This window comes from Bubalus bubalis, chromosome 22 (genome assembly GCF_019923935.1).
Source record: "Bubalus bubalis isolate 160015118507 breed Murrah chromosome 22, NDDB_SH_1, whole genome shotgun sequence".
NCBI lineage: Eukaryota > Metazoa > Chordata > Mammalia > Artiodactyla > Bovidae > Bubalus > Bubalus bubalis.
The window spans coordinates 54,103,470-54,120,118 of NC_059178.1; the positions used below are offsets into that span (position 1 = coordinate 54,103,470).

At 45.4% G+C, this 16,649-nt stretch overlaps 1 protein-coding gene across 1 annotated transcript in view; it reads left to right on the forward strand.

The window, feature by feature from the left end:
• Positions 1-11,123: 11,123 nt before the first annotated feature.
• The window catches only part of DOK6 (docking protein 6), a 420,496-nt gene continuing 414,970 nt past the window's right edge, over positions 11,124-16,649 (forward strand). The window contains exon 1 of the mRNA XM_025273172.3: positions 11,124-11,351. Within this exon, the coding sequence (XP_025128957.1) occupies positions 11,286-11,351 (66 nt within the window). The 5' untranslated portion in view covers positions 11,124-11,285. The remainder of the gene's footprint in view (positions 11,352-16,649) is intronic.

Genomic DNA, 16,649 nt, shown 5'->3' on the forward strand with positions numbered 1-16,649 from the left:
AAAATAATGAAGGACAGTTGTGATACATTTAGATGACATTGATTATCTGTGATTCAAGATATAATGTCCCTAGAAATACAGAAAGGCTAAACCCTTATACCAAAACAATTATTTAAGACAGAAGAGGACAGTTGATATTCATTTTAATATAAACTATGTGATGGGCACTGTACCAGGGACATCATATCACCTAATGTTAACAGACATCTCTAAATCATTGATATTCACCTTGGTTAATTGCCAAAAAACTGAGGCTCATGGAAGTTATCATTTGTCTTGCTCTGATGCTCTTGCTATTTCTCCAACAAATAAGGTTTCAGAGATGAAATGTGAGTGGCAAAGATTAATGATGTTTTTGAAAAACAGAGAAGCTGAACATCATATGTAAGACTAGCATCAAAGATTTGTTAAGAAACTAGTAGAGATGGGAATGTTGAGTGTTTATCTTGAACTAGACAGATTTGCAAGGATAGTATCTCTCTAGTCCTAGTGGGCAGTCAACCTCGGGGTTGTGGAACTCCAATATAGGAGCATCCCACCTATTATTCCTGTTCATGTTTTTCTTTTATAAGGGATTGTGTTGAGGGGAAAAAAATCCTATTTTAAGGCAAGATAAGAAAAATTTAAACATAAAATTTTTCTCTAGCTATTTGGGCCTCTTCCCTCCTCTCTAAGGGTGCAGCTGCAGGATGCCTTCACCAGACCTCCCCAATGGCAGAACATGTGCTCAACCATAAGGATCATGTTTTTGTTTTGACCCCAACCATGTAACTCCTTAGAAGATAACATTCCTTTCTGAATTCTGTAAGGGGTAAGGATAACTCACTGCTCATCCTTTATGTGCAGGCATCTTCAGTGAACTTTCCCTTAAAGACAGAGTTCGGTGCAAAAATGATTGGTCAGACCACCTGGGGAAATATTCAGCCACACCCAGTGGAAGTTTTAAACTTAGATTATTCTTTTTGTTCAGTCCCTAAGTGTGTCCAGCTTTTTTCGACCCCACAGACTGAAGTACAACCGTATCCTTTGTCTTCCATTATCCCCTGGAGTTTGCTCAAATTCATGTCCATTGAGTCTATGGTGCTATTTAACCATCTCATCATCTGCCATCCCTTTCTCCTTTTGTCTTCAATCTTTCTCAGCATCAAGGTCTTTTCCACTGAGTCAGCTCTTTGCATCAGGTGGCTAAAGAATTGGAACTTCCGCTTCAGCATCAGTCCTTCCAATGACTATTCAGGGTTGATTTCCTTTAGGATTGCCTGGTTTGATCTCACTGTGCAAGAGACTCACAGGAGCCTTCTCCAGCACCACAGGCACCTACGAACTTATTAACATTATTAGCTATATTACTTACATTCTGATACTTTACAAGATTATTGTTTCTCAAATTATCAAATGTGTGACTAAACCTCTCATAAAAATAATGATGATTAGGTAACTTAAACAATTGATCAAATATGTAGTTCTACAAGATCAATGATTCTCACAGTATAATTCTAGATATGGGAAAAAAGCATTAATCCTTGAAAAAAATTGATACCAGATAAATTCTGAAATTGAGAAATAAACAGTAGGGCAAGCTTTCACTTAATTTGGAGTAACCCTCAAATAACTAAACATAAGACTTTTAAAATATGGCTGACTCTAGGAATAGGACTATGACTACATATAGCTGGAATATAGTTATTGAATTTATAAAATCTTTTGGCCTATTTTTTAAGCTATATGTTAAAGGTAAGCAAAAACTAAAATGAATGGAAAGTGAAAGCAAAGTCGCTCAGTCGTGTCCTACTCTTTGTGACCCCATGGACTGTAGCCTATCAGGCTCCTCCATCCATGGGATTTTCCAGGCAAGAGTGCTGTTGTGGATTGCCATTTCCTTCTCCAGGGGATCTTCCCGACCTAGGAATCGAACCCGGGTCTCCTGCATTGCAGGCAGATGCTTTAACTTCTGAGCCACCAGGGAAGCTCCAAAATGAATGGAACTTATTACTAAAAACAACAGATAATTAATCAGAAAAGAATAGACCTATATCTTGTTCCGTTCAGTTCAGTTGCTCAGTTGTGTCTGATTCTTTGCAACTCCATGGACTACAGCATGCCAGGCTTCCCTGTCCATCACCAACTCCCAGAGCTTGCTCAAACTCATATCCATCAAGTCGATGATGCCATCCAACCATCTCATCCTCTGTCATCCCCTTCTCCTCCCACCTTCAATCTTTCCCAGCATCAGGGTCTTTTCAAATGAGTCAGTTCTTTGCATCAGGTAGCCAAAGTATTGGAGTTTCAGCTTCAGCATCAGTCCTTCCAATGAATATTCAGGACTGATTTCCTTTAGGATTGACTGCTTTGATCTCCTTGCAGTCCAAGAGACTCTCAAGAGTCTTCAACACCACAGTTCAAAAGCATCAATTATGATGTTTAATGTTACATCTTGTAAACATAATCAAAAGAAAGGAACTCAAACTATTAGAAAGAAGAAATGGACTAGAAATGCAAATATCAAAGATACTTTTTTCAGCTGTATATATAACAAATATATTAATTTAAAATCATGAAGATATTTGTGATGTTGCATCATATAAATCGGGCTTCCCTGGTGGCTCAGCAGTAAAGAATATATCTGCCAATGCAGGAGACCAGGGTTCAATCCCTGAGCTGGGAAAATCTCCTGCAGGAGGAAATGGCAACCCACTCCAGTATTCTTGTCTGAGAAATGCCGTGGATAGAGGAGCCTAGCAGGCTACAGTCCATGGGGTCACAAAAGAGCTGGACACGATTTATTGACTAAACAACAACAACAAAATGTGTAAGTGGAGTAAGTGACCTGGGCCTCAGTCCTTAGTCCTCTTTGAAAGGCAAAGCCTATTGGGAATAGAATAAAAATAAACCAGAAGAGGAATTCTAACAGTATGAACATGAAGAAGTTCAAATATTAGAAAAGAAGGAGACCCAGTAGGACTGATACTGTGACTTAAGAAATGTATATTTGGTCTTCTACTTGGTTCTAGTGCAAAGATTCTAAAACCCTTGGAAATTCCTAAGAGGTCAAGAGGTCATAGTTTCTTTAGTGATGTCAATGAGATGACTTTGGAATCCCCAGAAGTCACCTAAGGTTGGAGGCTGGTTGTTGGGAGAACCAATCCTGTGATTGGAGTTTTGGATTTTCAGCCTCACCCTCTTGACCTCCCAGGGACCAGAGAGAGGGGCTGGAGGTCGAGTCAATTAAAGTTTATGATTTAATTACTCATGCTTATGTAATGTGAGTGTGTGCGTGCTCTGTTATTCAGTCATGTCCAACTCTTTTCTAGCCCATGGACTGTGGCCCACCAGGCTCCTCTGTCCATAGGATTATCCTGGCAGGAATACTGGAGTGGGTTACCATTTCCTCCTCCAGGGGATCTTCTGGACCCAGGGATCAAACCCATGTCTCCTCTAGCTCCTGCATTGGCAGGCAGTTCTTTACCACTAGCGCCACCTGGGAAGCCCACCTATGCAAATAGAGCCTCGATTAAAACTCCAAATGATGAGATTTGGAGAGCCTCCAGGTAGGTGAACACATGGAGGTGGTGGGAGAGCAGTGTGAACTCATAGAGGCCATGGAATAAACCAATAACCTAGTAAGTAAAATGTTTCTCTGAGCTCTGTGAGCCACTTTAGCAAATGAACCAAAATCAAACCAGAGAAGGGGCGGGGTGGTGGGGGGCTTGGAAACCTCTGATGTCTATGCAGTCAGTCAGAGGTAGAGGTAACTGCTTAGACTTGTGACTGGAGTCTGGAGGTGGGCAGAGGGAAGGAAGGGGTGCAGTCTGGTAAAAGTCAGATTTCTTAACCCTCAGAATATCGATGCCGTCTCTGGGTAGACCGTGTCAGAAGTGAGTTAGATAGCAGGACACCCACCTGGTGTCCTGAGTATTTCAAGCAGGTGTGGCGCCCTCCCCTCCCCACGCCCAGCTTCACAGGGGAACAGGTACCAGAACCAGTTTAGTAAGTCAATCACAGAATGTGTTAAGATGAATGCATTGAGAAGCTACATCCTTGGAACACTTTATGATACAAGGGAAGAAGGCCAGCTTAACTCAGCCTTTTCCCCCTGATATACAAAACATCCTAAAGTCAAGGGAAAACCAGATTCATTAAAACATTATTCATAAAATAATATGAAAAGCTGTGGTGTATTTTATATTTCTAGTATTTCAGGTTTTTACATGGATTCTTACTACTTTCAGAGGGCACCACTGAAGAAGAGGACTGTTCATTTTGCCCCTTAAAGATGGGGAGAGATCCCTGAGAGAATGCGATAAGATGCCTGTGTTGTTTTGATAACCTAATCTGGAAAGTGACATCTCATCACTCCTGCCCTACCGTGTTTGCTTGGCTTCATCCAACAAGTCCAGCCCACACTGAAGGAGAGGATATTACAAGGAAGTGGGGATCTCTGTGACCCCTTTTCGAAGCTGCCAACTACAATCTGCCCTTTGGATCCCAGGGATTCATGTCCCTCACATACAAAATATGTTTACATTTCCTGCTGCTGCTGCTGCTAAGTCGCTTCACTCGTGTCCAACTCTGTGCAACCCCAGAGACGGCAGCCCACCAGGCTCCTCCGCCCCTGGGATTCTCCAGGCAAGAACACTGGAGTGGGTTGCCATTTCCTTCTCCAATGCATGAAAGTGAAAAGTGAAAGTGAAGTCGCTCAGTCATGTCCAACTCCTTGCAACCCCATGGACTACAGCCTACCATGCTCCTCCGTCCATGGGATTTTCCAGGCAAGAATACTGGAGTGGGGTACCATTGCCTTCTCCTAAGACCCCTCAGATTCTCATCTATTTAGAATATGAGTTCAAAGTACCAAATCTTGTCATATGAAACAGGTGCTGTTGTCAGTGTGGGTCTTCAAGTGTGGTACCTCAGGCAGTTTCTCAAATGTGGATTTCAAACTGTAGACCTTTGAATCTAAAAACACAAAGAATCTGCCTCCCACAGTTCCAACATGTAATGGTGGAACAAGTACAGTACAACTACTATACATATTCCTGCTCAAAAAGAGGCAGAAAAAAGCATGCAGAATCGTGGCTGCTAACAATTCTGAAATCCAAATGAGAAAATGATGGAAGCTCCTAGATTAGCCCTGAAGATCAAGGAAGCAGTTCAGTTCAGTTCAGTCCCTCAGTCGTGTCCGACTCTTTGCAACCCCATGAATCACAGCACGCCAGGCCTCCCTGTCCATCACCAACTCCTGGAGTTCACTCAAACTCATGTCCATCGAGTCGGTGATGCCATCCAGCCATCTCATCCTCTGTTGTCCCCTTCTCCTCCTGCCCCCAATCCCTCCCAGCATCAGGGTCTTTTCCAATGAGTCAACTCTTCACATCAGGTGGCCAAAGTATTGGAGTTCCAGCTTCAGCATCAGTCCTTCCAGTGAATATTCAGTACTGATCTCCTTTAGGATGGACTGGTTGGATCTCCTTGCAGTCCAAGGGACTCTCAAGAGTCTTCTCCAACACCACAGTTCAAAAGCATCAATTCTTCTGCACTCAGCTTTCTTCACAGTCCAACTCTCACATCCATATATGACCACAGGAAAAACCATAGCCTTGACTAGACGCACCTTTGTTGGCAAAGTAATGTCTCTGTTTTTTAATATGCTGTCTAGGTTGGTCTTAACTTTCCCTCCAAGGAGTAAGCGTCTTTTAATTTCATGGCTGCAATCACCATCTGCTAATACTTCTCCAGAATTCTTGACTCTTCTTTCTAGACACTTAATTCCTGCCTCCGAGTAATCAATCATATTTACTTTTTCATGAAAGGTAGCTTTTTGTTTTGTTTTCTGAGTCCAAGTGCCTCTCATTCTGTATTATCTTTGTCTGTTACTGTTCCTGCATATATAGCTCTTTTAAGAGCTTTGTGGGTTTCTTGTGAATCTCTTTATTGGATCTCATCCAGGACACTGCCAAAAAATTTGGCTTAAAGATACAGCCAAGGAAGTGATTAAAATCATTAATTTTCTGAAATCTTAAAAGATACATATTTTACAGTCATATCCTTGGCTGTATCTTTAGAGAAAATTTTCACAGTAGTGCCCAAGATTAGATCTTTGTTCAAAAGCCCTTTCTTAATTTTGGCACTATTTTGGCTTGGAAAGGCTGAGAACATTAAAAAACATCAGTTCTTGGCTCCTTTTTCATTAATGGTCCTTTCTTCAATTTATCTCTCTCCTCTCTCATTTTACTAAATAGGAAGAAGAAAGAGGCTGCTCCACCAATACTTTGCCTGGGAATCTTATCTTGATGACACAGTTTATGAGGTATATTTTCCTAGTTTCCATATAGTTGCAAAAAGGTATATTGCTAAGTTTCCTTCCACTACCTAACCAGAAAGATCCGTCCTCTTATTTCCAATTATTTTCCTTACTTTATTGTAAGATCTCACTCACAGTGTCTTTAGTCTCCAAAATTTTGCAAACAGTGTGTGCAAGTTACTTAAAGCTTTCACCAATACCCTCCTCAAGATCAGTGATGGATTTCAAAACCATTCCCCAATTATACAGTTTTGGTTTAAGGCTGCACCCTATTTCCAGGTAACAAAATCTGTTTTATTTATCCATTTATGCATACCAATAATAACTTACCCCCTGAATTAGCAGATGGAGACAAGCATTTGTTATCTTACTACTTCTTTTATTTAGAAACAGCTAGTAGCAATGGCAACCCACTCCAGTATTCTTGCCTGGAAAATCCCATGGATGGAGGAGCCTGGTAGGCTACAGTCCATGGGGTTGCAAAGAGTCGGACATGACTGAGGAACTTCACTTTCACTTTCAGTAGCAACTTAGGTGGCTGATTGTCTTTGGGTCTTTCTCCAATTGTCAGCCTGGGTGGTGTCTTTAAAGGCTTCACTGAGGGAGAATCCACCTGTGAGGTAGGTCACCTTGGCTGTTGGAAAGCCTGAGAAGGTCGACTTCCAGGTTTATTGACACAGGCCTCTTCATAGGATTGCTTTACATTGTGGCAGCTGGTTTCCCCAAGGGCGAGCCTCCAACCAAGATCACCCAAGAGAGAAGCCACAGTCTTTTATAACTTAATCTAGGAAGGACATACCATCACTTCTGCCATTCCATCCACTAGAAGTTAATCAAAATATCCAGCCCAGACTCAGATGGTGGATTACATGGACCCATCAGGCCAAGAGATGGGGATCTTGAGGTCCCGGTTTAGAGGATGTGTACTATAGTGATAAAACTGTGAACAGTATGCAATTTTTGGTAACTAATAATAGAAATAGGAGCACACATGTGTCTTATATAGCCAAAAATAACAATGGAAAGATAAACCCCAAACTAATAAAAATGGCTTCCTAAAAAGAGAAGTAGAAAACAGAAGGAAGGGACAGAAATGAGAGCTATTATCTCTCAATGCACCTTGTTTGGTAGGTTTGAATTTGGAAATCTGTAAATATTTCACATAAGAAAAGAAGCAATCCTTAAATATCGAATCTGTCAACATTCATTTGAACTGGAAATATTTGTATAACCTGAGAATTTTTCTCTTTTAAGATTTATTCCTAAAAGAAAAGTGTTTCATTTCTCAATAACTGAAAAGCATAGAATCAGTAGCAAAAAGAACAAGCTGGTAACCAGATTATGGGAAATGAATTTCATTTCCCATTAAAAGGAACAAAGGTTCCTAGAAGACATAATGGATTCCAGGTCCTGAGTTGGAAATGTGCAAGATGAGCCTGAGATATCTTGTGATTGATCACAGCAAAGCTATTAAGGTTCATGGGAAACTGACAGAAACACAAAAAGCCTTTACTGAAGCAGCTCCTTTTGGTCAAGGATAGAGGAATTCAAACAGTGAAAAGAATTTGCACTGTGTTGGGTTGACATATCACATACACAAAACACCATCTTTGATGGTATTCTAAAAGGAGCAGAGTTTCCTTTTGTGTTTGTTATAATCTAGTCAATATTTCTGGGAAAAAAAAAAAAGGTTGATAAAGGTTAAGAATCAAGCATCGTCCCTGCCTTTCTTACAAGGAATCTATTTCAGGGCAGTCCTGTAGTTTGCAAAGGAAAGTTTTGTAAGAAAAGAATTCATAAATGCAGGAATGAAATCAAATAAGAAAAATCACAGCGTTGCAATCTGTAAGAATATATCTAAACTGTGATCATCAGAGGCTGCAAAGCCATTAACTGGAAGTTTGAAGGAAATTTTGTAATATATGGATCAGGCTGACAAGACTTGATTTCTCCAATAAATGGGAGCATCAGACATTTTGTTACCCTTGATGTGATTCAGTAGGATATATACAACACCTCATAAATTATTCTTGAAAATAAAAAGAAGAATGTACTCAAATGTCTAAGTCACATTAATAGTTTGAGACTTAGGTGACTAAAATAAATGATGCCATGAGAATACAAGCAAACAATCCATATCTGGAAAAATTTACATGACAAATTTATACAGCATAGCCTAGTGTTTTCAGGAGGCAAACAAACAGTTTAAAAAGAGGGGGAGGAAATTTTGTTGTAGACACACACTCACATATACACACACACACAAACTACTATACCAGCTATCTAAGAATCAAAAGTAAATACAGGAAAATAGTTAAATCATATTAGGGCATTATAGAGACCTACATCGGAAAAGGCAATGGCACCCCACTCCAGTACTCTTGCCTGGAAAATCCCATGGATAGAGGAGCCTGGTAGGCTGCAGTCCATGGGGTCGCTAGGAGTCGGACACGACTGAGCGACTTCACTTTCACTTTTCACTTTCATGCATTGGAGAAGGAAATGGCAACCCACTCCAGTGTTCTTGCCTGGAGAATCCCAGGGACGGGGGAGCCTGGTGGGCTGCCGTCTATGGGGTCGCACAGAGTCGGACAAGACTGAAGCGACTTAGCAGCAGCAGTAGCAGAGACCTACATAAGCGTATGAACAAAGGCATCATCTTTCCATAATCTTTAAAAGCCAGAGCTACCACCTTTATCTTATCCTTGAGTATGCCCTAAGATTGTTGCTGAGACAAAATTAATCCCTGACTTCAAACAGCTTGCAATCAATTTGTGGAAACCAATTACTATATAAATGATGGTGGAAGTTAGTGGTCAGGGATATTATTGTGAACACAAAACCTGTCTTGAAATTGTGCCTCTGAAACTGAACATCTCCAAGCTTCAGTTTCCTCATCTGTTAAATGGCAAATCTCCTTGGGTTGCAAAGAGGACTGAATGTATTTAAAGTATCTGCAAATCTAAAACAGTCTTCAGATAAAGGAAACCAATAATAGCCATGTAGTATAGGAAAACAGAAGCACATGGGACTTCCCAGGTGGCACTAGTGGTAAAGCAGCTGCCTGTCCATGCGGAAGACCTAAGAGATGTGGGTTCAATCCCTGGGTTGGGAAGATCCCCTGGAGAAGGAAATGGCAACCCACTCCAGTATGCTTGCCTGGAGAATCCCATGGACAGAGGAGCACAGTTCATGGGGTCACAACGAGTCCAACACAGCTGAAGAGATTTAGCTCCTGAGGACTACGCACATGCTCCAGGTGTTTGGAAAAGGGGAATCACATGGAGTCAATAGGGAGTTTATGCAAGTTTTCTGGAAAGGTCAGAATTTGAGCTCATTCCAGAGTGACAGCCCAAGAAATATTGCCATGTGATTGGATATATTGAGACCTGCTTAGCACCTGGTCCTCTGCATGATTGTTTCTTCAAGCAGTGTTGGCTACATAGATGAGCAGATAGGAATAGTCGGCTGTTTAGATAAGTTAGAGTTTCCACTGGGTTATAACGGTTTTAGATGGAGACTCTTGCTAATGTCTGGACAAAAATCACCCTTGGGGCATCCATTTAGTAGGGTGAAGGGCATGTTAGTTTATCCTGCAAATTTTAGTATTTTTCTCCCCTCAATCAAGTAGTTTCCTTTCTCTCTTACAATTATGTTCCCAATAGAGCTAAGAAAATTTATTTTAGAACTTGGAAAAATACTGCTCACCCAAATAAGCAGAAGGAAACACGATCTTTTGAGGCTATATTCAATATTGACTATAAATGAGTCACTTAGAAAATTTTCAATCTTGACACATTTTTTCCTTACTTAGAAACATCCTTACCTGCTAAGGTATTAAATATCCTTTCCTCTAGCACAAATCCTTATATTCCCTCCAGCCAGCATTTGATACTCCGTCCTTTTCCCTCCAATCTTATCAAACAGAATTTTTTGCTTAAGATTTCTTTTACAACAGAGAAGAGCCGACTTGAATGTCATGTGTTCCTACATTAAGGGGACAAAGTTCTTCGTTGCTTTGTTGAGTGGAACGTTTCAATGAATCATTTGCATCCACTGGGAGCAGCTGTGGTCTCCATTTCCTCTAGAAGACGGGGAGCCACGAGCCGCTTTTAGCCACAGTTCAGGAAAACGCGGGCACACATCACTCCAGCCCAGGGCCAGCGCCTCTTCGGGAGAGGACGTCGGCGGCCGGCGCCTCGCCTGATCGCTCCAGTCTCCCCAGCAGCCGAGGGACTAGACACATGCGCACGATCGGTCTCTTTGTGTGCACCGGGAAGGGCTCGATTTTACACTTCCTAACGGGGCGCAGACCGGGCACGCGAGTGTGTGCGGCAGGAATCAAATCGCACTGTAAACACGGCCCTCGAAATAAACAATTGTTTCGCTCTCACCTCCTTGGCCTATCTTCCGGGGAGCATACCCCCCCCACCTCCGCCCCGGGGTCCCCGGGGTGCGGCCCGGGGCGTGGAGAGCCAGAGCCCGGGGAAGAACCCCGCGCCCGGGGAGAGCGCAGCGGGCCCGGGCTGCCGGGGTGGGAGCGGGGCGCGGGGCGGCAGGAGGAGCGCGGCGCCGGAGCCGCGAGTGATGGAGCGCGTCTGGCGAGCGTCTCCGGGCTCCGCCGCCGCGCGGGCCGCGGGGAGGGAGGCGCGCGGGCGAGTCGGCCCGCCCCCCCGGCCCGCCCCTCCCCGGCGCGGGTGCGCTCCGGCCGGCGCCGCGCCGCCGAGGGAGCCGCCGGCCCGAGGGTGCTGGCCGGGGGCGGCGGCGGCGGCGCGCGGCGGGGGCGGAGGTGAGGACCGGGACGCGGAGGGCGCGCGCGGCTCGCAGCGCCGGGCCGCCTTCGCTCCCCGCCCGCGGTCGCCCCGCCACCCCGCCCGCGTCCCCGGCGGCGGGAGCTCGGGGGCGGCCGGCTGCATGCGAGACCTGCGCGGACCCCGCGGCGGACGGCGGCGGTCTCGACCCGGGGAAGCCGAGCGCGCCGACCATGGCCTCCAACTTTAACGACATAGTCAAGCAGGGCTACGTGAAAATCCGCAGCAGGAAGCTGGGGGTGAGTCGCCCGCGCGGCTTTCTCGTCCCCGGCGCCCGTTTGGCGCGGCTGGCGGTGGGGGGCGGGGAGAGGTGACCCACGCGGGGACGGAGGCGGACAGGGACCCGGCTCCCCCGCGCACGGCCCGCTTGTTGCTCGGCCGGGCTGGGGGCCCGCACCTGCCCCGGGGTGGGGTGGGGGGGGGGGGGGGGGTCTCGGAGATGGGGCGAGGGCGCCGGGAGCACCCGGATCCGCATCCTCCCGTGCGCGGCGCTGGTTCAGACCCAGACTGAGAAGTCGCCTAGGCGAAAAGATGATCAGTTCCGAGATGGATGCGCCCCGGAGTGGGGGTTACATTCAGAGCATCCACAGGGCTCTGATCTCGGGAAGTGTGCGCCTTCGGGGTACAATCGCTCGGTGTGCAGGGCGTGGACACACGCTCCTGTGAGTGTGTATCCAGAATCGTCACCGCTTCCCAGTCCCCGCTGCCCCAGCCCATTTCCAATTTCTCTTTCGATGCCCGGCTAGCGCCCCGCGGCTCTGCGGGGCGAGCCGGCGAGTTTTGCGGCTGCCGGCGGGCAGGCTCCCCGGCTCGGGGTGCACCGGGACAGGTGGACCTGCGCCCGGCTATGCGCGCCAGGGGTGTGCTCACGGTCGCTGACCCCGGTGCCTCGGCGGCCGAAAAGTTTCTGGAGACCTGCTCACGCTCTGTTGAAAGATGCTCTGCCCGATTTGAGAGAGAGACAGTGTAGATCTTTGAGGGTTGTAAAAACTTCACTAGTGACCGGAGGAGGAGGTAAGAGGAACGCGTAGACGGTGGTAGAGGACCCGGGATGTGGACTGGAGGGAGCCGGAGAGGGGGCGGTCACCTGCGCGGAGCACTGACCCGACTGGGCGGACGTGGGGGTGTGGGTGCGGAGCGGCAGGGTCGGAGCGCCGGGCTGGGGGGGCCTCCTCGGGGGAGCGCGACGTGGAGTTGAGTCCTGACACCCACCGGGCCGGGCCAGTCCAGGGTGCGAGGGACGCTCCATGTGCGGAGGCCAGGGTGCCGGTTTTCCCGATTCCCTGGATGTCTCTCCGCCTCACTCTTCTCCGAGTTCCAGTTCTGCGGAGCTCCGGGATGCTGGGGCTACGCGGCCTTGACCGAGAACATTCCCTGCTTTCTCTGCTGAAGAGATGAGCACTCTTAACTTGGAGAGGGAGGGAAGGAGAGAGACTTCGTTTATTTTCTCATTAAAAGGGAAGGAAGGAGGGGAAGGAAAGGAAAAGAAAAAAAAAAGAGAGAGAGAGAGAAGATAGATGCTAGATATTTAATAGATCGTTGGAAAACTAAGGAAGGGCAGAGTCCCTAAAAGAAGGATCGCCCGCACCCGGGAGCCGCTGCGTGGCCAGTGGGTGGGCGCAGGTGCCTGGGGGGGGGGGGGGGGGGGCGGGGCGGAGGAAGGGGCCGGGCTGACTTGCCTGTGGGTGCTGCCCCTGCTGGCTTCACTTTCGAGATGCGGACGGTACCCCCAAGGACACACGGGACCCCTTCTCGAGCCCCAGCAGATCTGTCCAAGTGGGGAGCATAGAGCTGGGTGACGACCCTCCCCCCCAGCCTGGCGTCCCACCTTGGGGAAGAGGCTCGGCCAGGTTTCGGGGCTCCTCTGGGTAGAGGAACGCGTTCTTTCCCGGAGAGGGAAGGAAGAACCCCCCTGGAAAAGCTGCGCACGGCCGGGACACGGTGCTTCCATCTGTGGCCCCCAGAGCCATCAGCCGAGCTAGAGCGTGGGGGTGGGCCGGACGAGAAGGGTTTCAGGAACTTGACCTTTGACGCCCTTTGCTCTCCCACAGGGTGCCTGCTCAGCACTCTAGCTCCTCTCCTTGAAATTTCCATTGTGTCTGACACCTCACAGGCTATAAGCTGATGGGTGATTTCAGCCCCTCGGGGAGACGGGCATCTGGTTGCACAGTTACCCTGTATGTGAAAATCAGAATAAGCAGAACGCTGAGAAATCACCTCCTTGCGCACTTGGCCTTGGAGTCTGTAGGATTCCTCCCCCGTCAGACCTTTCCAGGACTTCCTACAGTTAAAACCGAATTTGCTACTTAATTATAAGATAGGATCCAGGAGAAGGGTATTGAAGGCTTCTTGGGTAACTGACATTTGCAGCCTTTGAAATGTCCTCTTGGTTCAGCAGACACAGTTCCCCCCGTAAAGATGGGTGCCAATGTTCATTTCCTTTCCAAAGCATCTGTTTCCACACTCACTGTGTAGAACCATGCCTGTGTAAAGGACCCAGAAAACAGTAAAAGCATGTTTATGTTCAGAGGACCTCCTTTTGTGTTCCATTTCTGCTTGAGAAATATGAATTTCACAGGTTGGTGTTGAAACAGTTTTGCTTGGTTTTAATAGTAAATCAAAATATTAAGCTACATTAGCCTTGATTGTTTTGGAAAATATTATTAAACTTTAGAAACTTTTCTATTCAGAATATGGCAATATTCAAAAGAGGGAGTTCAAATGACACAACTTCACACATGTGATTCTGTAAAGCTTAGTAAGTTTTAAATGGGTCCCTTAAGATAGTTAAAACACTAAGTGAATATTGTGCGTCTTAAAAATGAAAACGTATAATCATACCCCAAAATCAGAGATACAGGAATTATCCAAGCATTCGTTTTCATAGTTAATAATATATATTCCTAATGTTATGGACTCAGAACTATGAACTTTTGTAAGCAAAATATTTTTAACTCAGCAGATACATAATAGTTCTTTTATGGGTTAAGTTTCAAAATAGAAATCTAATTAAATATGCACAGATATTTGATTTACTATGGGTAGAAGGCATGCTTTCAGGAAACAAGTTTTATAGTATTCTAAGGGGAGGGAGAAGGGCTAGGTATGAGTCCAATCATATCAGAGATAAAAAGGATGACATGAAAATATATTTTGAGATAAAATGTTTAATATGCCCTTTACTCCTCACAAGTTAGTGCTTATTGTTACGCTGAATGAGGGCAGAAAAGCACTTCCGCCCTCTACCCTATGGGGCAACTTTTCCAGAGGTGCTTCCGGGTCGGTGTTTGAAAGGGCCCCTGCCATGTGTCTTTTAATAGAAACTAGTGCTACCTGTTGTGGATAGTTCTTCAGCCAAATAGTTGGAGGAAGTGGTAAATGTTAAACACTTTTTTTGCTTGCTTTGAAATTTGTCTTCACTCAATCAGTTTTTCTTCCATTTAGGAAAATAATTTTGAGGAAAAAAATAGAGTCATTTTCCTGAATTTTACTTTTGCCCTTTAAAAATATGCTTGTTAAATCATTGTATCTTTAAAGGTGTTCAATTATTAAAAATACAATGACATGACTCATAAAGAACCATTTCTTTAAATTCTGTATTATTTTTCATTGTAATACATATGAAATATATTTTCTCTATATTTTCATTTTGCAGGATTTAAAAGCCTTTACAGTAGTTTAGTTCTTCTCACCATTTTATCTGTTGCATGATTAATGTTATAATTCACAGGATACCATGGTGGCCAGTGTTTTCTTATTAAAGAAAAGAGTACTTAAAAACTCTAATAAAAATAAACAAAGCAAACGCATGTTGGTCAGTATTGTTTATTTCTTAGCCTTGATTATGTTTTTCTTCTGACCTCTAACGGGTTAAGTTTAATCGACAAGGCATATATTACAAAATACCCAAGCTATTCTTGGTTTGCAGATAGAACACAATCACTGAAACTTAGTCACTTTATACTTAGCTTATTGACTCTAAAAATATAGCAGCAGTAAATGCAGCATAGTGGAATGACATCACATCATTGCCATCACTGTCAAAAGTGCACAAGCTCCAGACTGCAAATAGGCTACCGTGATTCTGAAACGTGACTGTCTCTAGGCTCTCATGTCGTTGTTCTCAAGGAATTTTATTCAAATACATCAACGTGCGTATTCACAGGCAGGTGTTCACAGATAGTATTTTATGCAGCTTTTTTCTAGTTCTTAGTAGTCAGGTGAGAGGTTGGCTTGGTATGTGTGGGTATTGAAGGGGTGTCTCAGGATAGGGTGGTATTACACATTCAACAAATGGTTAAATAATTATGCAGCATCTATTGTTTGTCAGCTTGTGTACACTGGGTGTGTGTGTATGAATATTCCAGAGTCAGGTTGTATTAAGTCAGGGTTATTATTACCCGTAAGTGGGGCTTCCCAGGTGGCGCTAGTGGTGAAGAACCCACCTGCCGATGCAGGAGACGTATAGTGACACGGGTTTGATCCCTGGGTGGGGAAGATTCCCTTGAGGAGGGCATGGCAACTCACTCCAGTATTCTTGCCTGGAGAATCCCATGGATAGAGGAGCATGGTGGGCTACAGTTCATAGGGTTGCAGAGAGTTGAACACGACTGAAGTGACTTAGCACAGCACAGCATCTTCTGCTGCTGCTGCTGCTACTGCTAAGTCACTTCAGTCGTGTCCGACTCTGTGCGACCCCATAGACGGAAGCCCACCAGGCTTCCCGTCCCTGGGATTCTCCAGCCAAGAACACTGGTGTGGGTTGCCATTTCCTTCTCCAATGCATGAAAGTGAAAAGTGAAAGTGAAGTCGCTCAGTCGTGTCTGACTCCTAAGCGACCCCATGGACTGCAGCCCACCAGGCCCCTCTGTCCATGGGATTTTCCAGGCAAGTGTACTGGAGTGGGTTGCCATTGCCTTCTCCGACAGCATCTTCTACATCACCACTACTCATGGTGTATTAGATCAGGAATACAGCAAGCCCCCTATGTAAGAATGAGGTCCATTCTGACAGTGCTGGTAAGTCCAGTTTGTTCCTAAGTCCAACAGAGTTAGCCTCGGTACCCAGCTAATATAATCGGCTATATACTACTGTATGGTGATAGGTTTATAATACTTTTCACACAAATAATACATAAAGAACACACAAAAGAGAAAACATTTTTAACCTTACATTACAGTACCTTGAAAAGTAGAGTAGTGCCGTACAACAGCTGGCACACAGGGGCACACTGGCGTCTTTGAAACTTTGCAACTTGAAGGTTCATATGTGGGGACCTAGGGTAATCACTGTGTCCCCACCCAGCTGTAGAGGAAGCAGGTGAAAGTAGAGCGCACTTCTGGAGTCTCTGATGAGCAGCAGCTTGATGAGCTCATCATCTGTTGAGGGTTTTCTCTTCTGCAGGGTCTCCATTTGTTCTAACAACCGATCATGGATTTGTCTGTCCCTTGCCTACTTTCCCTCCTGGATTAAACCCTCAAGACACCCCCATTCCTAGTCTGATGATTACTTGTCTGCTTCTTGCAAACTCTTCTGGG